General features: G+C 43.8%; 1 protein-coding gene across 5 annotated transcripts; it reads left to right on the top strand.

The window, feature by feature from the left end:
• Spaca3 (sperm acrosome associated 3) lies at positions 1-26,603 on the top strand. 5 transcript variants are annotated; one of them, XM_063250961.1, is made up of 5 exons: positions 1-415; positions 20,242-20,533; positions 22,556-22,714; positions 23,253-23,331; positions 25,876-26,603. In XM_063250961.1, exons 2-5 carry the CDS (start codon positions 20,344-20,346, stop codon positions 25,940-25,942), a joined length of 495 nt encoding a protein of 164 aa, XP_063107031.1. In that variant the 5' UTR covers positions 1-415; positions 20,242-20,343; the 3' UTR covers positions 25,943-26,603. The 5 variants fall into 5 exon arrangements, with proteins under 5 accessions (XP_063107031.1, XP_063107030.1, XP_063107029.1 ...); XM_063250960.1 differs by lacking the exon at positions 1-415 and adding an exon at positions 831-1,177; XM_063250959.1 differs by lacking the exon at positions 1-415 and adding an exon at positions 16,732-16,878.
• Positions 26,604-26,712: the final 109 nt, after the last annotated feature.

The raw sequence follows: 26,712 nt of genomic DNA, 5'->3' as shown, positions 1-26,712 counted from the left end.
TAATGTTTATTCAACACCATTACATACCAGCGTCTGGGTGAGGCACTGAAGAGATAGTGACGAATAAGAAAATAGAGCCAGATACCTGTTTCCTTCCCTTCCCACTTGCTGCATGGACAGGTTTTCCAGGACTGACTGCTGTACATCCAGCTGCTTGGATATTCTGTGCTGTGCCCTTATCCCAGCCAGAGTGGTTCTGCTGACATTTGCTGCTTTCAACCTTGAGCTTGCTTCATGTTTGAACTAAGCACCTTGAATCTAGAGAGCTGCCTTCTCCAGGGGCCCAGCCCTGGAGCTGAACCTCTCCCGTTTCTTAACCACACACTGCCTTCTGACCTGGCTTGTTCTCACCTCCTGGCTCTAGACTCAAAGGAAGTGGAAGCTTTTTAAGGCCAAGCATGGGATTCTTCTGATGGTAAAATTAGCTAAAAAGCTTCTGGAACAATTCCATTGCCTTTGTATAAATTAGCTTTCACTGTTGAAAAAAAACTAGTAATTATAGCCACCTTCTCCTGAGAAAGGAAGGATTAACGAGGAGAAGAGCAGCTTTCTACTTCTTGTTTGGAATATTTGAGGAACTGGACCTGGGTAGTAGTTGTTACTTGTCTCTCTGTTGTTACATGGGTGCTTCTGTCCCCATCTGTCTCTTTACTCTTCCTGTCTCTGTCTTGTCAATTTTGGCTCTTTGGAACATACTGCAGAGTTCATGGGTCTGCCTCATGCTCTACCCCATTAACTCTGTGTGTGCTTGTGAGACTGTGTGTGTACTGGGTTTGCTTGTTTGTTTGTTTATTTATCAAGGTGCTGGGGATTGGACCCAGGACCTCGCACATGCTAAGCAGGTGTTGTACCACTGAGCTACACCCCAGCACCTAGAGTGCTGTTTTTGTTGTCCTTGTTTTGTTTTTTTAGATGGGGCCTCACTATGTAGTTCAGGTTGACCCTGAACTGACTGTGTAGACGGCGCTGGTCTCAAACTCACAGTGGTCCTTATTCTGCAGCTGGGATTGCAGGCGTGCACAATTACAGCTGGCCAGAATGCTGTTTTTAACAGTCTGTTTTGGAGCTCAGTGTGAGCCCTCAGAGTAGGAGCATCCAGGGAGCAGGCTGCAATGTGGATTTCAGATGCAGCAGAGTGGCCTAGGCTCCTACTCTTCTTCCCGGGTTGCATCTCCTGGTAAGTTGAATGATGGCTTTTAGACTTTTAGCCTTAGGACTTGGCATTTCAGAATGTTAGGTCTCTGCGTAGCTTAACTTATCTACATTCTAGTTGACCTTTAATCAATAAAAGATGGACTTGTCTTAACCACAGAACAGATTCTGTATTACAAGAGTGCTTTCTTTACAGAGGTTCAAGGTACCCTGATGCTTTTTTCCTTTTAAATGGTCAAGAGCCATCATGTTTGCTGACAGCTGTGTTCTTAGGAGTGCGATTGGGGGCTGGGGAAGAAGATGCTGGTAAACACATTTATATGATCACAACATACCCTTTGCTTGGTTCAACATCCACTGTAGGGTTTTGGTGTGTAAAATGGTGTGTATGTGTGTGTGTGTGTGTGTGTGTGTGTGTGTGTAAAGGTGGGAAGCAGCGGAGGTACCAAGCATCTTTTCAAGGAACCAAGTAGGATTTGACAATTTCTCACAGAAATTGTCTCCACAGAGTGGAGTTGAGCCTGGGCAGGGAATGCATTAATGAACTGGGACCTATTTGTGGTTCTTGGAACATAGCAATACTAACATTTATTAAGCACTTATTCAATTCTTTATTTCACTTGGAAGTCATGGGCTTCTAATTGATTTGCATTATGATCATCCCTATTGACAATTAGGTCACTCAGTAGAGAATGACAAGGGAAGGAGTTTGACTTTCAGTCAGCTTTGGTGGCCTCAAAGCTCTGTCACCATTATTATAGTGTCTAGAGCTATTGAAATGATGATTCCACTGGGAACTCCCTTTCTCCTCCCTTTCCCTTCTCCCTTCCCTTCCCCTCTCCTCCCCTCCCATCCTCTTTCTTTCTTTCTTTCTTTCTTTCTTTCTTTCTTTCTTTCTTTCTCTCTTTTCTTTCTTTCTCTCTTTCTCTTTCTTTCTTTCTTTCTTTCTTTCTTTCTTTCTTTCTTTGTTTCTTTGTTTCTTTCTTTCTTTCTGACAGAAATATTTCTCCTAAAGAAGTGTCACAAGAAAAAGAATACCTGTGTGATCTCCAGACCCACTTTGCTAAGCTGCCTGCCAAGTTAAAGATTCTATGATAACTTCTGGAAAAATATGTTTTTTTTGGGGGGGCGGGGGCTCACAGATCCTTCTGCTCTGGAGGCAGTTAGATGAGAACATTTTTCAGTGTAGCACAGTTTCCTTGAACTTTTTTCTTTGCTGATCCATTAGGATGTTTTTTCCTTTAAGGACAAATTCTTATCAGGTGTCGTGCAGTGAGAATTGTCCTCTGAACTGTAGCCAATGTGACTCCATCTTGTGATGGTCCCCACCCCTTTCTAGCTGTACAGTGGGCCCCACTAGAGCAAAGGCTGAGACTGCAGCACAATTCATCCATCGCTGTGGCTGGACAGTGCTTCTGAGATGGATGGAGTTTCTTGATAAGGATGGAGTGTGAGTGGAGTACACACAGTTTTTCCCAGGGTCTCATCTTGCTTTTTATTTTGCATTTGCTCTTTCAATTAACGTTCTATAAAAGACAGTAACTTAACAAAGAGACATTGGTAACTTTGGTAGTGCTGCAGATCATAAGCCATCCACTGCTTATTTACCCAACAAGCTGGGCTTGTCTGAGGGGTTCTTTGGACTGTCAGTGTCCCCTCAACTTGGAGGTAGGTGTTTCTTTTACTTCTTGCTAGGAAAGTCACAGGCCACACTTACTATGTATAAGCCACTTTCACATACATTATTTCTTTTCTTCTTATAGCAATGTAGGAATAATGTAACACAAACAAATAGTCTCATTTTATATTTAGGGAAATAGAAATGGATTGTTATTATTTTGCTCCTTATAAAGTCTCAAAGTGCAGTAAACAAAGTCAACAGAGGTTGGGGGTTGTGACCAGGAAACATAGGTAGAGAAAGAGCATTTAGAGGGACATCTAAATCATTGAATTAAATCATCTTATTTTATAGGTTAGGTAGGACATTAAATAAGGCTCAGAGAAATGAGAAACCCTGCTCAACAAAGAGGGGTAACCCTGCTTTATGTTGAATATCAGAAAGTTTTGATCTTGACAACACTGTCTTTGGGACCAAATAATTGTGAGGCCCTGCCCTATGCAGTGTGAGATACACCATTCCTGACTCCTATTTACCAAATGCCAGTGGGTTTCCTCTTCCTAGTTTTAAAAACCAAAAAATGTCTTCACATGCCACTGAGCATCCCATAGAGAGGTCTAACCACCCCCAGTTGGGAACCATTGCTGCCTAGCATACCGAGTGTCCCATGCCCACTGGATAGTGTGGTCCTGGAACACAGCTCCTCCCTTGGTGTTTGGGAGGGAAATTGCCTTTGCATGCTAAGTGGAGAACATCTTTCCTCCTTACTTAATTCCTGAGCCCTTGAGAGCTTTGCTGGTGAGAACAGGTGTCAGACATGGAACAGAAGGAAGAAAGTACGGGAAATTAGATCTTCTGAAAGGTGCATGTCATTATTCCCATTTCACAGATGAAGAAGTAAATTATGGTGTTGAAAACACCATAAGGCAACCACGACTTTTCTTCACACTCATGGAGTGACCAGAATCGCTGTCCCACAATGTGTACTCAGCTCCATGAATTGTAGTGTCAGGGGGTTTGTTATGTACTCTGTGAACTGTCAAAGTATATTAGCTCCCAATTATGTTCTGGAAAGCCAGACCTGCTCCTTGTTGTGACTTTTACTTCCTGTGGGCCCTGAATAAAATCACTGCCCCTTTGCAAATCTTCATTTTCATGTTCATAAAATGAGGACATTGAGCTGAAGCAGAGTTGAACCATCTTCCTGCTGTTCCACTCAGCCTTCCCAACCCTGAAAATCGATCCAGAATTGAAAGTGTTTACATGTCATCTTTATTCTAATTAAAAAAACAATAGTAGCTTTACTGCATCCAGTGGAGGAATAGGTGTATTCTCACAGTGCAAATTAACTTGTTTTATTGACAGAGAACATATCAGTAACAATGAGGTTTTAGCCTCTAACGTGATAATAACTGGGCTTTTTTGATGAGCAGCAACATGGAGTCAGGTTTCAATCATTCATCTTAAAATACATCATGAGTTGCATGGAAAAATGAGATGAGCTGCAGGTTGAGCTTCAGTGGGTGTGGTCTTAATATGTTTTAGGTCCATACGCTTATTTTCCCATGAGTGCCACGAGAGTGCCCCCTGGCGGTAAGATCTCAAACTCCACTAACGCAAATTGATGTCCTGTGGTTCCCATAGCAATTGAAAATAAGACCAAGGGTTTTTTTTTTTTTTTTTTTTTTTTTTTTTTTTTTTTTTCCCTTTTAGTCTGAGAACTTGGCTTTTGGAGTCAGATATAGTTTCAAACCTCTGCTTCCAAGTGGTTACCAAGTTACACAGTTGTTAAGTTCCTGAGCTGCTTTCAACCTCATTTTCCTCATCTGTGGAGCTGAGATGATAGTACCCACTTCTCAGATTTGTTTTAGGAACAAAGGAAGGATTCTATGTGGGTTGGGAGAGGGACTGAAGATGAAGCTCTGTGAAGAGTTTACAAGGATGGATCAAAGAATATGGTGAATCTTTAAGTAAAAAAAATTTACAGTAAAAGACATATTGCTATTACTTCCCCTCAACATATTCTCTCTTGCTTTTAATGAACTTACCCCTTCATCTTTGCCACTTTCTGAAGCAGATCCGGAAGTCCTGTTTCATGGTGTCTTTATAATTGAAAAACATAATGAATGCTGCCACTGAGTGCCATCCAGTGGAAAGTCTGCCTTGTAAAACATGATGGTGTGCTCTCCTTCACCTTACACACAGGACCCGACAGTGTCCAGCTCCTTCTCAAGAGTCAAAATGACTGTGAAAAGTAAACACTGGGAACTGATTCAGGGCAGTGAGGCATCCAGGACAGCACGATTACAGACATTCACGGGAAAGTGCATCCAGAACTGCTTTGGAAAGAGGCAAGAACAGAGGATGGGGTTATAGCTCAGCAGCACAGCACCTGCCTGGCAAGTTTGAGGACATGAGTTCAATCCCTGGCACAAGAAATTGGCAAGAATAATAAGATAAATATGTTTGAAGCAAGGCAGAATACTTTTAGAAGGATTAAGGGCAATCTGTGTTTTACTGTAATTAATTTAAACACATATCGTTGTTTCTCATCACATTTCTTATGTATCATGGTCAGCTTGACTTCAAGAATAATGAGAAGCCAGGGGAAATCTGTGGGCAAAACTGAAACGAAGCCTTGTTTGTTGGAAAGATGACTGGCAGCACTGCAGTGGAAGTGGAAGGACCAGAGATGTTGGTGGTAGCCATGGAAATGGAAAAGATGGGAAAGATGTCTTGGAAGGGGAATTTTTGGAACATGGTGTGTACTGAGACGCAAGGGAAAGATACAGTAAAAAAATGGTAGCACGCATTTGTATGGCTGTTAAATGCTTTTTCATAAGCTTCACTTCTTGCTCACAATCATTTTATGAGTTAGATATTATAATTATTACCATCACTTGTAGGTAAGGCAACTGATGGTCAGGGAGGTTAAGCCATAGGACATACAGGGACCTAGGTGGCAAAATTGGAGTATGAACTGTGAGTCAGTGGTTCCGAATTCTGGATGTACCTCCTGGATCCTACTGCCTCTCAAAATCTGATGTGTAGCTACTGCCAGGGGGAGAGGGAGTTTGGTCCAGCTTGGCTGTGTACTGGGCCTCCAGGATGTGCAGTCTCTCTGGTTGCTAGGAGTCTCTGGCAATTAGAGTCCCAGGTTTCTAGGCAACCTGAGTTACTAAGAGTTTCAGATTATTATAGGTCTTGGGTTGTTAGAAGCCTCAGGTTATTCAAATTTTCAATTTGTGAAAGGCTTCACACTTCTCAAAAGGTCCTAAGTGCTAGAGACATCACTTTTTAAGAGCCCCAGACTGTAAGGACTCTTGGCTCCCAGATCACTTGTTAGCCTATCCTGTTTGCTGGGATGCTCAGAGGCCCTAGGTTTGTCTATGCTCTTTTCTTTCAAAGGTGTGAAGCTGTTCATTTACCCCTTTCTAGCACCTCAGGTTTTTCAGGGTTCCCAAACTGCTAAGAACACAAACTCAGATTTTAGATCACCTCTCTGCCCAGCTGACTTCCTAAAAGTCATTGATCAGCCCAACAGTTGCCTGCACTCATGCATCCTCTTTCTACCCAGTCAGGAAGGAAAGCTGCATGTCTTCCTCAGATGCTTGTTAAAATCATAGCTGGCCTCGTTCAGTTCATAAGACCGCACTGACTCTAATTCTATCTACTCAGGTCCCCAATCACTTAGACTGGTAGGAAGCTGTTTAGGAAAGAAACTCTAATCCAACCAGATGTTAAAGCACTCTTGAGTTACATTTCTGTTGTAATCACTTGCCTTTGAGCCAGTTGATTTTTTTTATATTAAAAGAACCCACAAAGTTTCAAAACAAGATAATTAGAGGGAAACAATGGTTAATACATTGCGGATGTTATCTTTAAATTAGTTACTCAGAGTATAAGATACTGGCATTTAGTTGTCCAAACAATCTTAGTACAAACTTTTCTTTTCAATGAACTAAGAGAAATTAGTAGTATAACTGTCTTAGTTATTGTGTATATATAATATATCATAACATATATAATATATATATTATTTCAGCTTCTCATACTAGGGGATAGCAGTCAATTTTAAATCTTGCATTAGACATTGTGAAAAATTCTGGAACTGATGACTCACTTCTAATAATTTTTTAGATTTGTCAGGACAGTACAGTTAGCTTGGGTATGTACTTTTCCTTTTGAAGAAAGTTCTTTTTTTTATTCTTTTTTTTTGGTACCAGGAATTGAGCTCACAGACTTATGTTTGCCAGGGAGCTGCTGGGTATATCTGCATGCTGTGTATGCCACTGAGCTATATCTCCAGCCCCATGAAGAAACTTTTTAATTTGATGTACTTAAAGGAAGTTGCAAACACAATAGAGATTCTGTGTACATTTTTCCCCAGTGGTTATACCTTATATAGCTATAGTGTAAGAGCTACACTAGGACATAGATTTTATTAACAGGCATAGGGTTCTATAATCTTTTATTACATGTGTAATTTATGTACCTACCATCTCAATTAAAATACAGAACTAGTTCATCATCATAAAGATCTCCTCTGTGCTATCCTTTCATAGTTATGTTTCTTGTCAATGTGTGTGTTTTTAAATGCCTTCCCTTGACCTCTCTCTGGTGCTTTCTGTGTGCCTTGCCCATTAACAGGTCATGGGAATACAGAGATAAGTATAACACACTCTTGCTCTGGAAGAGCTCAGAGAGGGCCACAGTCATACACAACATAAATTATAGTGGAAAGTGGTGACTCTGGGAGAGATGAACTCATGAGACAAGAAGATCAGTTGGAGAGATGAGGACCAGAGTGCCGGCTTAACCCTTTCTGCACAAGTTGTGGTGGGTTGATGCTGAGGGATGAACTGAATTACTGGGTCCCTCACTGGGACCCAGTGAGGAAGGGCTTTTAGGCAGGAAAGTTTGGGGAGGAGGTGGTAGTTTAGAACAGCTGTAGCGCAGGGTGGGGCTGGGAGGGCTGGGCCGGAGTGGTAGAGGTGCTTGGTGAGAGGGTGGGGGCTGGGGGAGGGGTTCATTAGATAAGCCACGGTAGCACACCAGTGTTGGTGACAGATATGGAAGAACCGTCTCTGACCTTGGAGGGAGATCAAAACCGAAAGTATGAAAAGGGTGAATAAGCAGTTTTCCCAAGATTGATGATCTTCCTTTTTCTTCTGGCTGTATCGATTTCCCTGAGAAAAAAAATCCCTGGGACCTCAGTACAAGATGATGAATGTGAGGAGAGCAATTCCTACTTATCCCAAGATCTTAGGCCTTCAGAGATCTTACGTTTTTATGATTGCAGTGAGGGCCAGCAGCAGATGGGGAAAAGGCCTCTGACCATTAAAACAAGCTCCTGTGCTTGTTGTGCAAGATTCCTCAGGCCCTACTTGGAGTTTTTCCTGACACGTCAAATGTAGTTCTTAAAAATATGGCTTCTGTGTTTCCTTACCTCCCCAAATAACGATAACTGAAAGCTACCTTTTATTGAAGATCTGTTTAGTGCCAACTACCTGTGAATGCCTGTGTGTTGTCTCATGGTCCTCAATAGCCTCCTGGGTGGCCAATCTTTTCGTTCTCTGGGTGAGAATACTGAAGCTCAGCAAGGCTAACTAACTGCCAAGGTCACAGAGCTAGTAGAAGCTAGGACTCTACCCCGGGTCTGGCTGCTCCCAGCCTGTTGCCCTGAACTGCAGAAGTCACAGATGGCAAGGGGGAGGAGAGAGGCCAGCCTGCAGGGGCTCCAGTCACGGAAGAGACTGACAGGAATTGAGGGGCTCAGCATCTATTAAATGGTGTTTTACTAACTTCACACGAAGGTTTATCAATCAAGATCCTCTAGGGAAGCAGCATGAATAGATAGGCTATCGATTATCTATCTCTATCTATCTAGCTATCTATCATCTAGCTATTTATTCATCCATCCAAGACTAGAGAGAAAGGGGGAGGGAGAGAAAAAGAGAAAGACAGAGAGACAGAGACACAGAGAGAGAGAGAGAGACACAGAGAGAGAGAGAGACACACACAGACACACACACACATGGGGAGAGAGAGAGAGAGAGAAAGATAGATAGATAGATAGAGAGAGAGAGAGAGAGAGAGAGACTGGTTTATTATAGAGCTGCAGAGTAAGTTGGCCAGCTGAAGACCCAAGAGAGCTGATGGCTTAGTTCCACTGAGTCAGAAAGCCTGCGAACCAGGAGGGCCTATGGTGTAGTTCCTGTCTGAAAGCTGGCAGGCACATCCAGAAAGGTCTGATATTCAATTTGTGTTCAAAAGCAGGAAAAAAGTGCCAATATATCAGTTGGAAGGCAGTCAGGCAAGAATTTTCTCCTACTCAGAGGAGAGTCGGCCTTTAGAGGATAATCTGCTTTACTTATTTCACTGATCTGAATGTTACTCTCATCCAAAGTATACTCCTGGAAACACTCAGCATACTGTATGACCAGCTATCTTTTGCTCCATTTGAGTGGACACAAAGAAAATGGCGGAGGAAGACTATTCAGGAGTTTTGGAAAAGCACAGTCCTAGTAGAAAAGAACTAGCAGAAGAAAAATGGTCTGTTGAAGTACACCAAGACAGTGGAAAGATGCAGGTGGATCGAGGATTGCACCAAGGGTCACTTACTAGGGACTCACAGATGGAAGCATGTCTTGGGCGGCAATGAGACAGGAGGAGCCCTGTATTCTGAGGGCTCGACCAAGGAAAGAGTTTCATACTAAGCTAATACAATAGTGAGTAGCAGGTGCATTGTGTCTGGCCTGTTTCAAAAACAATAACTTGTCCATGTCACTTCAGAAATAGCTGAGGCATCCGTGGTTGGCACAATATCCACAGCTGACTATCTTAATGATTTTGTCCTTTAGAATTTGTGATGCATGTCCGGTAACCCTGCCCTTGCCAGGTGGGCAAAATGTTGGTCAAAACCAACATGGCTGTAATCATGTCAAGTTGAATTTCTTTCTTTTCTTTTCTTTTCTTTTCTTTCTTCCTTTCTCTGGGGATTGAAGCCAGGTCCTTCACACTGAGCTACATCTCTGGCATTTTTTTCATTTTTAGGTCTCCCTAAATTGCCCAAGCTGGTCTCAAACTTGTAATTCTCCAGCCTCAGCCTCCCAGAGTACTGGGATGATAAATGTGTGCAGCCATGCCCAGTTAGCTAAGTCATTTTTTATATACTGTAGTTCTCCTGACAGTACTGTCATGATTATAGGCACATATCTAGACCACTGATGAAAAGAATAAGAATATCCCATGGAGAAGAAGTCCACTCTATTCTCAGTGCACAAAGTTTGGAGGGGGTGACTGAGGGTCTTTACCTTAGAGGTCTAGGCTTTCTCTGCATATAGCCAGAGGACAGTGCATTTTTCCATTGTCTGTGGAGATTCTGCCACACTCTTGGGACCAGCCTCCATGTTCTCTTGACTGACCTTCCTGGGTTAAATTGCTTCTGGACAAACTAATTAGGTTATTTTCATTAATCTTTATCTTAGTTACTCTTCTTTCATTGCTGAGACAAAATACTTGACACCGAAATTTAAAGGGGGAAACGTTTATTTAGCTTACAGTTTGTAGAAGTTGCAGTCCACAATTTCCTGGCTCTAATGCAGAGGGACTTGGCAGAGGGACATCCCAGAAGAGAAACAGTTCATGGTGGCAGAAGACAGCAAAAGCAAGCAAGGGAAGGGGAAGACAAGCCTCTTTTTGTCCCTTATGTTGTATCCAGTCTCCTGGGATTAGGGCCATGCTAGTCGAAGTGGTGGACCAATCAAGCAACCACCCACTCTTAATCTCAGCACCCTTAATCCCAGCATTGCACCATGAATCAATCACATACTCTAGATTTAGCCACCTCCAAAAAAGCCACATCTAAAACTGTGTGAGGTTTGGGGGGATATCTAGACACAAACCATAATAATCTCTTTATATCTTTATTCTCTTACCATTTTCATTTTTTGTTCTCCACACTGGGAAAACAATCATGAGATGTATATCAAGCCTCTGCTAATCCAGTGGGAATGATTGTGAGGAAAAAATACACTGGTAGAGTGAGACAGATGCTGAGGTTATGAACTAGCACAGGATTTTGTGCAAGAGTACTGAGGGTCCTAGGTCAGCCCAAGGAGTTCAGGAGAAACTTTCAAGCATCAAGGAGGACTAGAAGCCACCCAGGGAGTTGGGATAGAAAGACTGAATTTGATATATACAATACTATAAAAGACAGGGATGTGACATACTGTCACACACTTAAGGAACTAGAAGAAGTTTGGTTGAACCGTGGTCCTCAGTACGGAGCACTTTAGAATGGGCAGGGAGCATTAACAAAAATACTGATGACTGGGCTCTACCCCCAGTGATTTGGACATCATTGGCTGGAGGTGGGGCCCAGAACTCAATATTATTTATAAATTCTCACTGGGCCTGAAGACGGGGAAGGTAGAGAGGCTACTGGACAGTGTGAACTTGGAGGCAGGCAACAGAAGTTCTCTGCTAGGAATCTGCACCTGCTTTTTGGAAGCAGGAAAGATATATGGGGAGCTCGGCAGAGAAATGAAGACTGGAAACCCTCAGTGGGGCCTTGTCTGCCCTCGTAACTGTTCCTTTTGAGCTGTTGTTTTCTTTTTCCCATTTAAAAGTAAAAGTCAACTGGGAAATAACAAAACACACAATAAAATAAAATCAGCTGAAAAATTACTTAATAACAAGAAGCAATACAATAGTAAAAGCAGGCCAGTGCAGTAAAACCCAAAAGAACCAGATAGAATCACTACCAAGGGCCATGTAATAAAAACAATAGCTAAAATGTACTGATACTGGTGGTCAGCACCTTCATGCGTTGATAAATATGAGTACCCCTGCCCCCTGCCCCCAGGAGGGAAAGAGGAGAAAACAGGATTGGAGAGTTGGAATATAGGGTCACGTTTACAGAGGGTGAGGCAGGGTAATGGCTCCACTTTAATGGTGAGAAAATGGAGGTTAATTCTTTAAGACACAACAGCCATTCAGGGGCAAAATGTGTAAATCCTGGGCAGTTTCTCCTGAATAAACACTCCAGCTGGAATGCACGTTTAAGTTATCTGGAGAGTGCTTTTTTCTTTTTGTTATTTTGATTTTTGTGGTTTTTTTGGCCTCACTTTGTAGTGCGAACTGGCCTTGAACTCATTATATGGCCTTGAACTATTGGTGATCCTCCTGACTCAGCCTCTTCAGTGCTGGGATTACAGCACTTTATAGAGTTCTCTTAATATACTGTGGGGTGGATGTTGTCATCTTCCCTTTGAGAATTAGGAAACAGAGGTTAAGCCACTTTCTCTGGGCTATCAGCTGGTGTTCACTAGTGCCTGTCTCTTGCACCGGTCCATGATCTGAGTGTGCCACCACATTCAGCTCTGGGGAGCTTTTAGGAAATACTGATGCCTGTCAGACATTTTTCCAAAGAAAATATACAAATGATCCACAGGTGCCTGAAAAAACATTCAGCATTACTGGTCATTAAGGGAGTACACAGCAAAACCACCACGAAATATAATCTTACACCCGTCAGAATGGCTTTTTGACAAACAAAAGGCCATCAGTGTTGGTGAACATGTGGAAAAATTAGAACTCTTGAGTGCTGTGGTATGAATGCAAGATAATGTGACAGGTTTGAAAACCTATGGAGATTTCTTTAAAAATTAAAAAAAGAGAATATTACAGTCCGGCTATACCAGTTGTGGGTATTTAATATTTATCCAAAAGAACTGAAATCATGATTCTGGAGAGCTGTCCTCACTCTGTGTTCATTGCAGCATTGTTTACCTTGGCCAAGATGTAGAAGCAGCCTGAATACCCATCCACAGAAGAGTGGGTCAAGGAAACAAGGTGCATCTGTACAGTGGGGTGCCTAGCGGAGATGGGGTTAAGTGAAACAAGCCAGCCACAGAGAGAAAAATGATTCCTCCTGTGGGTGACTAGAGAAGTCAGACTCCTATGGCTGTAATGATCTAAGAGTGGTGTGGTGATTACAGGAGCCGAAGGGGGTGGGGCATGGGGAATCACCACTTGATGAACATAGATTGAATCAAGCAAGATGAATGAGCTTAGATATAGTGCACTTAAAAGTCTGTGAAGAGACTTCCGGGAGAACATGGCGGACAGATAACAGCAACTACCGGAGGCTCTCTGAAAGACTCGGCTCAGAATCCAGGAATGGTGCGGACTAAGGAGACATAAGCAGGTGGAGATATGCTCTGCTGACTCAGGAACGAACTGGGCTGAGAGAAACCAACTTGGAATGCAGTCCTGGTGCTAAAACAGGAACAGAAAAGCCTCAGTGTGGAGGCTGGACCCCGCGCCATTGTAAGCCGCGATTTGGGTTTCCCGCCGCGCGGCGGCTGGCTGCCTCTACAGTGGCTCGGCAAGGAGAGAGACACACAGAAGCTCTGAGAACGGCAATCTGTGAATGGCAGGGAGGCGTGCACTGACTTGTGGTGAGGTGAGTGAGAGAAACTGACACTCTACCACAGTTTGACTCCAGCGGAGGACTTTCTGGGCCCGAGCAGTCCTGCGGGAGCAGGGCGTGGTGGCGACTCCAGCCACACATCCCCCTCTCGGGCGGGATTGGTGAAAAGTGCCTGGCCTGCATGACGCTGCCGGCGGACCTGGTAGACTGTCCCAACCCAGATCCCAGAGCCTGACGGTGGCTGGGAGGGGAGACGCGTAGGCTGCCTGGTCCGTAACTCACTGGTGCGCAGTGGTGAGCGGGAACACCTAACCGGCGCAATTCGATCAGGCTGTGGCTGACGGGGAGAGAAGCTGGGCCTCTTATATAAGCTTGCATATATAAGGAACAGAGAATATGGGAAGAGGCAGCAACAAGAAAGACTCCTCGGCCCCCAATTCTGAGAAACAGGCAATAGCAGACACCGTACCAATACACATAAGGCGCCATATAGAGAGCCTCATAGACCAATTCAGGAATGAAGTTATCAACGACCTGAAGCTAGAAGTATGCAGAATAGTTAGAGAAATGCTAAGTACCACCCAAGAAAAAACAGGCGGTGGAATGGAAGAACAGAAAAAAAGGGGAGAATTGTTTGATGGAGAAAACAGAGAAAGCATAGAATACGTGAAGCAGGTTCAAAGAGACTACCAAGATACTAAGAAGTCTATCGAAGACTGGCATAACAGCTTGAAAGAAACTAAGGACAGACTATCTGAACTGGAGGGCAGACTTGTAATATGGGAGAATGAAATGAAAAACTTCTTAAAAATAACAAAGAAACAAACAGCAATAATACAAAGACAAGAAGATGATAAGAGGATCCATAACTTAAGGATTAAGAACATAAAAGAAGAAGTAGGGACACAAACAAGTGAACTACAAAAGCTACTCACAGAAATAATCCAGGAGAATTTTCCTAATTTAGCAAAAGGTAAAGATACTCAGATGTATGAGGCATACAGGACCCCAGCTACCTACAACCCAAACAGAGCAACACCCAGGCATATAATAATAAAAATTCCAGAAATTCAATACAAGAACAGAATATTAAAAGCTGTCAGAGACAAGAAACAGACCACTTACAAGGGAACACCCATCAGAATTACAGCAGATTTCTCTGCACAAACCATCAAATCACGAAGAGCGTGGGGGGAAATAATTCAAGCTTTGAAAGATAATAATCTCCAGCCAAGATTGAGATATCCTGCACAACTGTCCCTGGAAATTGATGGAAAAACAAGGTGCTTCCAGGATAAAGAGGAACTGGAGGAATTTGCAACCACCAATTCAACTCTACAGAGAGTATTGCAGGATATTCTAAAAAAAGAAAAATACAAAGAATCCAGAAATAATGGCAGAGAGGCCACAACGAATGGAGCAGAGAACAAAATGAAGAAGACAAACTGACAGCTACTGACAGAAAAAGAGCTCAACAGAAATGAGGCAGAGAAGATTGGATGATAGGAACAGCTATTTTGGAGAAAATGACATCTTAATAGGTAATACTGATTTAGTATCATCTTGTTTTGAAGTCTCATCTAGCTTTTGTCCTTCTGTCTCCAATGGTCTAAATAGGCTGTATCTTATTGGATTTTATTATGTACAATAGTATAAGCAAAAACTTTTTAAAGACAAGGAGATTATACAGAAACCATTGTTCATTTTCTGTTAGTCGATTCTAAATACTCTGTAATGCTGTCATTCTCTTGAATGGGTTTACATTGTTTTGATATACTTAATGCTACAGTATACGAAGTTGTTCTCAAGGATTTCAAAGAAAGAGACAATATGGTAACTACTTTTAGGTTAGGATTATCTGGTGGTGAAACACTATTCTGCTTAAATGGTTATGTTTTGATCTGCGCTGTTTCGTTGTTATGCCCTCTTTTATCTCAATCTCCACTCCATTATTTACTTTTTTATCTTTATCCTTTTAATTAAAGGAAAAAAATAGCAGGATATATTATAGTAACCCACTTTGACTTTTCATTACCTTGATTTAAAGCCCTGTATTACTCTCACCATCTGGTTTTTAACTGATGTTCCCCTATTCTGTTTTGCTGGATAGTATCAGGTTCGAAAGTTTAGACATCAGCTGTGAAGATGAGATTCATTATGACGCCCATTCTTGTTGACTTTTATCTACTTTTGAAGACCTACAATGTCTCCAGTGTTTTGGTTTTGTCGGTTTTATTCTTTACTGTTTTGTTCAATTGTATTAAAACTAACGATATAGGCAATTCTATTAGAGATAGCGGGAGGCATTATGGTAACCATTGTTGATCACCTTGTATTATGTTTTTACATTATCTATTATGTCCACCCTTTTGACTTGACCGATTCTGTTCTGTTATGTCACATTTGGTTTTACTCTCTTCCAAAAAAGTAATAAGAACCGTGGGAGCAATGAAATCCAAAATGTGTAATAGTCATGGTACAAAAGAGAGGAAAAGAAAGTGCTCCAAACTATATAACTGCATGTATATTTAAGTGTATAAGATAGAAAATGATATCACAGAGTTTTATTGGATCAATGAACAGAACTGTTTGCAGTATCATTGATGGAATGTCCACTTTACAAGCTTTAATTTTGTGACTTGAACAATTATTTCTAAGATGACAATATGTAATCCATTAACTAGTGATTTCCTACTGTTCATTTTTTTTCTGTAAATCTGTATAACTTGTACCCTTTCCGTACTTTTTTTTTCTTTTCTCCTTAAATAAAATTAAAAAAAAAAAAAAGTCTGTGAAGAGGGAGATTTCCTCTTAAGTGTTCTTATACATTTAAAAAAATCATCATTGGAACATAACTGTATTTATTTTGATATGTGTGTGTGTGTGTGTGTGTATGTGTGTCACAGCCTTTCCAAAGGAAAATAAAAGATACTGATGTTCGTATGTTCATTTCTGACTTGATTGGCCTGGACTGGGGCAGGCAGACAGGCTGCAATGAAGCATATTTGTGGCTCTGCTGTGCTGGGCTTTTAGTAGTAATCGCTACTATTTATTAATTCCCTATTCCTGAGGACTAAGCACTTTATAGATGCTTTATTGAGCTCTCTTACTATACTGTGATGTAGATGTTGTCGTCTTTCCTTTGAGAATTAGGAAACAGAGAGGTTAAGCCACTTTCTCTGGGTCTCCCAGCTGGTGTTCACTAGTGCCTGTCTCTTGCACTCCAGGCAAAAGAGTTTAGTGGTGAGATGGACAGCTCTGAGGCAGTGGGCACCTGCTGTCTTTGCCTGGGTCTGTAGGGAGGAGAGTCATCTCTCAAAGTAAAGTACTGTGTATGTGTGTGTGTGTGTGTGTGTGTGTGTGTGTGTGTGTGCAAGTGGCACCAGGTCAAAAAGGTTGGGATTATCTACTCCTAACATGCCCCTGAATCTTGAAATTGAGGGGCTCAGGTGGGCTGCTCAGAGCTCAGAGGGTGGGACGGGTTCCAGAAGCTGAGCTCACAGAGCTATGGAATTCTAGAAGGTTTTAGGTCAGTCTGGAGCCTGCCTTCCCCACTTTCCCCTTAACGCTAAGTGCCAAGATCCCAGTATTATTGTGCGGGACGTCCTGAGGTGAAGCAGAGATTTGGGCCACAGCTGCTACTGTCACTGTCACCACCACCTCAGCTCTGGTGAGGAGGATCCCTGATCAGTGAGGTCCCCATGCCCTCACCCTAGAGCTGTTAGCCAGGGCCCTGGGTTGGGATGGCTGGAGAGAAACAGAAAAAGCAGGTGCTGGTCAGAGATGGGGGGATCCTGGCCTGGCAAGTGGGGAGGGGGATTGCTGCTGGCAGGTCTGTGGTCTCAGAGTCTCTTAAGCCTCTGTGCCTGCATGAAATGTTCAGGATGGACTCACCCTTAAGTCACTTTACTGTGACAGAATCAAAACCACCCAGTGTGTAGCAGGGAGCTTGGTTTCCTCATCTATAAATTAGGCTATTAAGCTTATTGCCCTTGAATTGTTAAGAGGATTAGATAAGATTAAGTTAGAAGATATCCAGAAAGGGCCTAGCCCAGTGTCTAGCACATCTGAAGAGCTCAGCAGTGTGTTTCTTTTCCCTCCTGCTCTACACACTTGATGAGAAGGAATTCTGTGGTTGTGTTCTGTGGACTTCCGTGTATTTCAGTTTAAGGCACATCTATTGAGCAGTCAAATTATACCTGCAACCCCAGTCTCAGGATATGAAGATAAAGAAGACCTGGCAGGCCACTGTTCTTTGGAAGGTTGTATGGTGACAGAGTAGACTGACATATAGTAAATCCTTAGGAGGAAAGGCAGCTAATAGATTGGGATGCTGTGGGAAGGATGGGGCCACTGCTCCCCCAGAATTTCTTGGGAAAATTCATTCCTATTGTGATCCTTAAAGACTGAGTAAGAATTATAGAGGCAAGGAAAGGATTGCCATAGTACATAGAAAAGTTGCTCTGAATGGATGGACAATGTGGCATTACTGGAGTGAAAAGTCTGAGTGGAAAGAGGCTGACAGGGCTGGATCACCAAGGACCTGTGACCCATGCTTAAGAATGGAGCTGGCAGGCACTAGTGAGAAGTGTCACATGGCTGGCCTTTGTACTTAGAAAATTCACCTTGTTGCATGTGTTTGGAGGAGGGGTCAAAGCTGGATATGAGGAGTTTTCATAAGGAAGCCAGAAGGATGGTGATTTGAACTTCAGAAAAACAATTACTCTTGGAGAAAAGATACTGTCAATAGGACTTGGGCTGTATGGGCTGGAGAATGGATGAAGGATGTAGTAATGGAGTTGGAGAAGCACAGAAGAGCAGCCATATTTGTTGTTTGGACAAATGGATGGCCATACTATTGTAAACAAAGGAAGAGAAGGTTGAAAACACAGGAAGGGCAGGTTTAGGGAAACATTAGTTCTGTTTTAGATGTCTTAGTTTGGGATAACTGTGAGCTAACCAAGTGGAAGGGAGCCAGTGTCCTCTGAGGTCTCAGGGAAAGGTAATGGAAGGTTGTCACACTGCAGGTCTGGTTAACAGTGGGGCTGCCAGAGAGTATCCTGAAGTAGAAGAGATTGGGGCCCAAAGTAGAAAGGCCTAGAAAACATCTCAGCGTTTAAAGCTTGGGTAGGATCAGAATCCACAAAGGAGAATAAGAAATAACCAGAGCAAGAGGTCAGGGCCTGGGAACCAAGAAGGACAAGGGTTTCCACAGAGGAATGGTCAGCAGTGTGAAATGCTGCTGAGGACCCCGATACAGTGAGATCTGCAAGGATCCACTGGCCAGGATAGAGCAGTTTTAAGCAAATGGTGATGGTGAGGAATGCAATGTAACTTTCCCCCACAGAAGTTTGGATGAGAAGCATGGGGAAGAGGTCAGTCAGCATAGATAAGGACAATACTCTCAAGAAGGTGTGTAAGACCTTGGTCCTTAACCAGTCATGATGCCCACACCAGGACAAGGAGAAACAGATAGAGGTGAGGTCCTGGTGAGGCTAGGGGAGGAGAGCTGACTGACAGGAAAAGATGAAATCTAGATCCTGTAGGAAAGATTGGCCCATATATGCATGGAGGCACTTCATCCTAATGCTAGGGTACTGGGGATGGGGTGCATGAGGCATTGGACCAGTTTGAAGTGGGATGGGGCTAAGATAGGAAGACTGGGATTCTAAGTGATCCTATTGCTTTTTTCAGTACATCAGGAGTAGGGTGGTCATCTGGGCTTGATGTTCAGGAACATTCATGAGGGTTCTGACCTTCCTTTGAGAGAGATGAAAGAACATTGACCACATGAAAGTATTAATGCCAGTGCTCATTTTGGTTCATAGTAGAAACAATAGCTAGTCTATTTTTAATATGAAGAGCTAAGTTCTTTCATGCATTTTTGCATTTATTCCCTTAATACGCTTGTGAGGCAGGTGTTTTCAATTTCCTCACTTTATAGAGGAAGAAAATGAGGCTTGGAGTGTCCAAAATTTGATATATACTAAAGGACAGAGATGAACTTTGAACCCACAGTAGAGTCATATCATCAGCCACCTTGTCACCCTCAGGGACATTTATAGGGGGGTTGGAGATCAGGGGCATCCACTTTCAGGTTGTACAACTGTTTTATGTGTTGACTCTGAAGGTGGAGAGCAGATGTGGTGGACATAGGTTGTGAAAGAGGTGGGAAGGTGTGTCAGAGGGATTGGTCAGAGATAGATGAGAACAGAAGATTGCAAAGATGGGGAAACATCAGGTGATGAAAGGTATGGGACAACAATACCATGGAATAGGTGACTGGGACAGCGTGGAGGTGAAGGTCATGAGGCCTGGAGAGGTGAAGGAGTCAGGAGGCTAAGTCAGCAGAAGCTAATATCGTCAGAGGTACTGGAGAGGGTGGAGAGCAAAGCAATAGGATAGAGAGCTTTGGAGAAGAAGGGATTTTTCAAGGTTGATGATTTAGAGTTGTGGTAGGGGTAGAGACTCTCAGAACTTCCAGGGCTCTGTGTGGAGGAGGAAGAGTGTTTTCTGTGTGAGAGAGCTCCAGAGTGACAATGTCACTTCAGGTCAGGAGATCACTTCAGGTGACCACTAGAAAGGAGGTCCCTTGGCAGTTTGGCTTATAGATGGGTTTATACCAGTGAGATTGCTGAGCCCATCCCTTCTGGACTATCAGCTAAGGGCCATACCCTAGTGGGGTTTTGGACTCACAACAGCTTTGGTCTCAGTCCAAACTTTGACACTTCCTACTGGTCAAATCTTGGACCTTGGGACTAAATAATGCCTAAATAATGTGGTATGAAGCTCAAGTTGTGAGTTTTCTCTCTGATTTCCTTCCTCTTTCCTCAGCTGCCTGGCCATAGTGGAGTTGGGTAGGGCTAGAAAGGAGGGGACCAGCTCTCAGGAACCTTCTCTGGGGTCTTAGGAGTATGGCTGGTGTTTCATGGTGGATGCAAAGGAGCTAAGGTGCCCTGTTAGAATCTTCGGTCCATGCCCTTTCTCCTTTCCCAGGGGTACACTCAGATAACCTGTCCCTTCTTCTTCCAAGGAGTAACTGCTGGTGAGTGGAAGACCCGGGCCAGTGAGCTGCCTTCCATCCCGAAGCTCAGCTCTGAGCCTGGGTATCTGGGGCTCCACCTCTGCCATCCATATGGAAACCAGAAGGAGCTGGGCTCTCAGAAGTCGACTGTGCTCACCTGTGATGACACTGCTGGTCTTTGCCTTTCTGCTCAGCTGTCTTCTCAACTCCAACGAGGCCAAGGTCTACAGTCGCTGTGAGCTGGCCAGAGTGCTTCGAGACTTCGGCCTGGATGGCTATCGGGGATATAGCCTGGCTGACTGTGAGAACACTTTTCCCTTGTTGCTTACTGGCCTTTGGCTCCTCCCTCCACTCCCTCTCTCCCTCCTCCTTGTTCAAGGGGTGTGGCCTTCAGGGGGAGCTTTTTGAGGTTTTTAAAAGCAGGAGTCAGTGAGATAATAGAGAAGGCCCAGCCCTGAGTTAAACACAGAATAGGCAGGCAGCAGGGGCCAAATTGGAACTCTCCCTTCATTTTTCTCTAATGGCAAAGCCAGGAGTTAAAGAACAGACCAGTTTAGCCCAATAAACTTAATCATGGCCATGTGGAGCAGACACCTATGGAGGACCGCCTGGATGATTTGCCTTGAGAGAAGAGCAATCGTCTCCATTTTGGCTAAACCTAGCCCTATTTCTGTGAATTGATGTGTGCAGAGCAGGCTGGGACATTTCCTTATCCCCTCAATTGGCTTTAAGCAATGTGAATGGTTCCAGCTGAGGTGCTGGTGTGTAGAATTTAAAGCAAGGCCACAGGTCAGTGCTGCCCACCCCACAGTTCATGAGAAGTTTGTATGAGCTGGGCAGAGAGAGCAACACTGTCAACTGGGACAGAGCCTCAAGATAAGGGGCTATCACTTCTGAGGGCATAAAAAATTACACATCAGAGCTGAAATACTGACCCCAAAATATTAGATACTGGCCCGAATTGTTTTATGTAGATTATTTTTTCTGTTTTTCTCCTTCTGTCTTTGTCTCTGTCTCTGTCTCTTTCTCTCTCTCTGTGCTGCAGAGGTGATTTCAGGCCTCTTACCTGGCCCAGCTTACAGCATTCCTGTACTTCCCACCCCTCTCACAGTCTCTCATCCCCTAGCCACTCCTCTCCTCACAAATGAATACAATCTGAGTTTGGCTTTTGTTCCAGCTAGCCATCATATTGGCTGGACTTAGGACCCCCTTGGCTCTCCACAACTACTAATATGCCTTAATGTTTTCATTCTTGCCATAGGTTGTACTGGAAGTGGTAGATTGGAATTAACTTATTGGAACTGCAATAACTTTTCCATGAGATTACAAATATAAACTTCACTGAACTGTGGTGAGGTCTGGGAAGGGCTTTTCATAGATATCCTTACTGAATTTAGGAAGCAAGCTGGACAAATCATGCTACTAAACTTTTCAAGCTTTGGGAAGCTGTCTGTGAAGTGTAGTCACATTTGAACTCATTTGTTTAGTCCACCCTTTTTATTTTTTAATCTTTATTTTATTTTAAAGAGGATAAAACCAAGGAAAATAAACAATAGAAGCAATCAAACTAAAGCAATATAAGTGATACAGGACTTCAAAACCTTACAGAATCAATAGTTACCATAACACCTTTTGTGGTCTTCAAAACAGTTGCAGATACCTTTGGACATAGTAAAAATCGAACAGAAACAATAAAAACAAAGCAATAAATGCAATAAAGGACTTCAAAACAAGCCACTAGTAAATCCAAAGTGGCTACCATAATATGTCTTGCTATCTTTTAAATAGCTGCTCATGCTTTCAGATTTAACATAATCAAATCAAAAGAGAACTCAACAAAACAATGAGAGTGATATGGTTTCCAGGTGGGGATCACCTCCGGGGGAGGCCTGGTTCTCTCCCCCACAGTCTGTGAATGGCGCTGACTCGAGGAGAGAGGCTTTGTTCAGTCCCCTTTGTACATCCCATCCTGTCTTCCTCATCTTGCCTCTAAAGACCTGGCTCTAATGAATTAACTTGACGAACACATTGAGCCCTACTGTGCATTGATCAATGAAAAAGCAGGAAGATTGCTAGCCTAAGAGTTCCAAGACCTGAGATCCAGTCTTGACTCCTGCTATGTGGTAGCTGTATGTGATGATTGGGAAGTCATTATATCCTCTTCAACCGTGGTTGATCCATTTGCAGAGCAGGTGGGAAAGTGTCTGCCTTGGTCATTTTGAAGTGAGCGAGGCTGGGAGCCAGTACGTGGGACCTGTGCCATGAGTACTCTGGTCTGCAGGGGCCTGGCCATCTGACACCAGGTCTATCTCTGCTCACACAGGGGTCTGCCTTGCTTACTTCACAAGTGGCTTCAATACGGGTGCTGTGGACCATGAGGCAGATGGAAGCACCAACAACGGCATTTTCCAGATCAACAGCCGGAGGTGGTGCAAAAATCTCACCCCGAACTCCCACAACCAGTGCCGGGTGTACTGCTCTGGTAGGATGAGCCTGTGTTGTCTTAGGCTATTTGGGGTTGGGCCTTATACCAGAGTGCGCTTCTTCCCAGTTCATTTTGTTCCTCCTGTCTTTATGTCCGAGAGCAGGTCCCCCAGGAGACAGATCTGCAAGAAGCAATGAGGTGGGCACTCCATGAATCTGATATGGAGTCCCACCTGGGAGGTGGGCCCTAGAGCTACAGGATGGAAGGAAGAGAGAGAGAGGAGCACTTGTGATTCAGAGATTGGGAGAGAAGAAGAGGAGGCAGAAGCAGGAGCAGGAAGAGGAAGAGGAGGAGGAGAGAAAGAGAGGAGGGAGAGAGGGAGAGAGGGAGACAGGGAGAAAGGGAGAGGAGAAGAGGAGGCAGAAGCAGGAGCAGGAAGAGGAAGAGGAGGAGGAGGAGAGAAAGAGAGGAGGGAGAGAGGGAGAAAGGGAGAAAGGGAGAGAGAAACAGAGGGATAGAGGGACAAAGGGAGACACCCTAGATGCCCAGTGCTTCCCCTTCCTCCTTCATTGTGTATCTCTCCCTTCCACCCCAGACTTGCTGAGCCCTGACCTCAAGGATACCGTTGTCTGTGCCATGAAGATTGCTCAAGAGCCCCAGGGTCTGGGCTACTGGTAAGTAACTTGGGATGGAGCCCTCTCTCCAAGGAAATGTAGACGGGACTGATGGTTAACAGGAGTTAACCCTTAGCAACGCTCACTTTGTCCCAGGCACCTTTCTGTGTCCCTCACAATTCCTTTCTGTGGTGGGCATTATCACCACTGAGGTGTCTACAGATGGCACAGAGTTTCAGGGAGGACAGATAGTCCATTGGCAGTCACTTGGCTATGCAGTCAAGCCTGGCTTCTCCAAGATCTGCCTGTTCTGTGATGTCGGCTTAAAGATATTTTAGATTGGGGTCTAAGAAGACTGTATTTTTTAACCTATGGATTCACTTACATAAAAACTAAATTTTATGTAAATCTCGAGATGTGTAAGAGATCAAAAAAGAGGTTTTCTGCTTGAAGCAGAAGTAGGGCTTGGGTACTCCCACTTTCAGCCTTCTCTTTCCCCATCTCCCGCCAAGTGGCCGAAGAGTTGACAAGAGAGTTGGATGAACACTGCATGAGGCACTGGATGAGGCGGTTGGTTCGTGCAGCAGCCTCTGAGTCTGTCCTCTCTGAGGGGTCCCACAGCTGCCCAGTTTCATTTGATAGGGGTTTCCTAGTTTCCAACCTTCCTTACCTTCACACTTTTGGATGAGAAAACAGAAGGTTAGGGGCAGTGTCTGGGTGCTGGAGGATCAGGACCCTGGACAGATGTGACAGCTGGTAAGGCTGGGGAGGGAAATTTGAGACCACTGAATACTGGCCCAAGAGCAGAAGAAAGGAGGAGAAAGTAGAGGCAAGGCTGGAAAAGACTGCTTGGATGTTTTTGCAGGAGTCTCAGGGCGAGATGTAGGGTCTGGACAGGGACAGATGTACAGGTGATGGACTCAAGAGGAGCTGTGCATAATGGACTGTTGGATAAAAGGACTGGTGAGACGCAACCCAGGAGGGAGAGGAAGAGGTGCAAGTGACTGTGAGTGTAAAGAAGGGTTAGAGATGGGCCCTGAAATGGCCACAACTGTGGACATGTGTCGGTGTGAGAACTGTTAAAGGAACTGCCTCTGGGATCAGGCCATCTCTGTAGGATGCAATGCATGTCACAGCATCAGGGAAGATTCAGCCTTAAAGGAGAGTAAAATTATGTCATTTGCAGCAAAATCGATGGGTGTGGGGATCAGCCTGTTAATTGAAATAAGTCAGACTTGGAAAGTCAAGTACTACCTGTTTTCCCTAATATGTAGGGGGGGAAAAAAAGGATGGTGTAAAAGTAAAAAGGAGACTATTATCAGGCAAAAGGAAGCATATAAAGGGGAAGAAGATATAAGGAAGAGTAAGGGGATGGATATGATCAGAACATGTTATGTACATGTATAAACGTACTACATTGAAATGCAATATTTTATATAATTAACATGCAGTAATGAAACATAAAAATAAAATAGGGAGGGGAGAATGCAGGTTCAGGCACTGACCCAAAGGCTTGAGATCTGGGGACCACCCTCTTGGGATAGAAGAAATTTACCCTTATGAGTTAAATAAATTGAAAAAAGAGCTCTCTTTTCTATGCTGGAAGAAAATTTCAGGGGTGAGAACCCCTGAGAGGTGTCTGAGGCTAAACACAGGAAGTGGCCCAGAAGATGGAAGGGGGCTCTTTTTCCTTCCTGATATACACTGGCACTGAGGACTCAGGTGTACCAGGGTTGGCGCTGGTGCCAGGCTCAGAAGGAGCTGAGAGTTCACCCTCAAGGATCTTACAGACTGGAGGAAGGCATGAACAAGCTAGTCGATATCTCTTGTTTGATAGGTTTATAGAGGTCTTTTAGGGCACTCTTGATCACTGGGCTCTGTTACCTTGACATGATGGACAGCATTAGGAATTAGAAATTGGGACTCCTGAGAACTTGGATTCCTAGGACCTATGGTCTTGTTTATCTTCTCAAGATATCAACAGCGAGCTAGAACAAGGTAATGGTCCTGAAAGAGACTATAAACAGTAGTAACCAATGATGGAAATACCCAGATTGGCAGCCTGAGAGGGCTGGGTGTGGGCACACTTCCGTCATTTACTACCTGTGGACTTTGGGAAGTATTTACATCTCAGGGTGAGTTTCATCAAGAAAACTGGAACATAATATCTGCCCAATCTACATAAGGGCTGCTGGGGCCTGGAAAGGTGGTGGTGATAAATGGGTGACAGATGTAATGGTGCTATGTGTACCACAAAGGGCTGCATACATGTAATGTGGTGTCACTCACTGTCACTGAAACATGAGGGTGTAGGAAAAAAGCCTCACACCTAAGTTTCAGACTCTAGGTCTTTGCTGGTGACTTGTGGGCAAACAGCATACAAGGAAGCTAGATATTGAATTTTTAAGACCATACTCTTCCTTTGCACTCTTTTTTTCTCTAGAGGCTTCCCTGCTTGTTCACCCAGTATACTTGTGCCCCCCTTCTTTCTGCCTCTCCTCCCCCAGTGTAGAGCCAGCGTCTCCTGCGTGTTCTGAGAAGTGTCTCTGAGCAGTGCCTGGGGTTGCAGCTGATGTAATCTCTTTGCTTGTTCTCTGTCCTCAGGGAGACCTGGAGGCGTCACTGCCAGGGCAAGGACCTGAGCGACTGGGTGGATGGCTGTGACTTCTAGGACCCCCTCTGGATGGACCAGGTTATGCACAGAAGTCTAAGAAATGTGGCCCAGACTTGGGAAGACAAACCAATTAATCAAATATAGTTTAACACAAGCATGGCTCTCTGTAGTTTGTGCATCCACAGTTGCTGAGTCGCAGTCAAAGCCTCTGATTGTCCTTACTCCATCTGGGGTGGGCATCAGGTGGGTTCCACAAGGCCTACCATGGAAAGCTCGCCCAGCTCCCAGTGATCTTGGGCCGGCAGCCAGTGTCTTCCTTGTCTACGCCTGGTGACATTTTAGTCTAGGCTTGCCAGATTTAGCAAAACAAATGAACCAAACAAAAATAGAATGCCACATTTAAATTTAAGTTTTGAATACACAAATAATTACAACTGCATGATCTTAGTATGGAGCACAGTTACATTTAAAAGTCACTTGTAGCTGGGCCTGGTGGCATGTGCTTATAGTCCGACACTCTGGAAGGCTAAGGGATGAGGACTGCAAATTTAAGCCAAGCCAGGACAACGTGGCAAGACTCTATCTCAAAACAAAAAATAAAGTATCAGCTGAGGGATGTAGTTCTGTGCAAAGGTCCTAGTTTCAATTGTTGGCACTGCAAAAACAAAATTACTTGTGCATATTAAATTCAAATGTACCTGGAGTGTCTTATATTTTACCTGGTAAGTGTCTTATATTTTACCTGGGTCTGGTTTTGTGACCTCTCATGTGTTTATAAAGGTCCTTGGGATATATATTTCTTTGGCTCTGCTGGCAAATAGTGCCCA

Source organism: Cavia porcellus, unplaced genomic scaffold (genome assembly GCF_034190915.1).
Source record: "Cavia porcellus strain 051 isolate PalLab524CR breed Dunkin Hartley unplaced genomic scaffold, mCavPor4.1 scaffold_6, whole genome shotgun sequence".
NCBI classification, from domain to species: Eukaryota; Metazoa; Chordata; class Mammalia; order Rodentia; family Caviidae; genus Cavia; species Cavia porcellus.
This window is presented reverse-complemented; position numbering and strand designations above follow the sequence as displayed.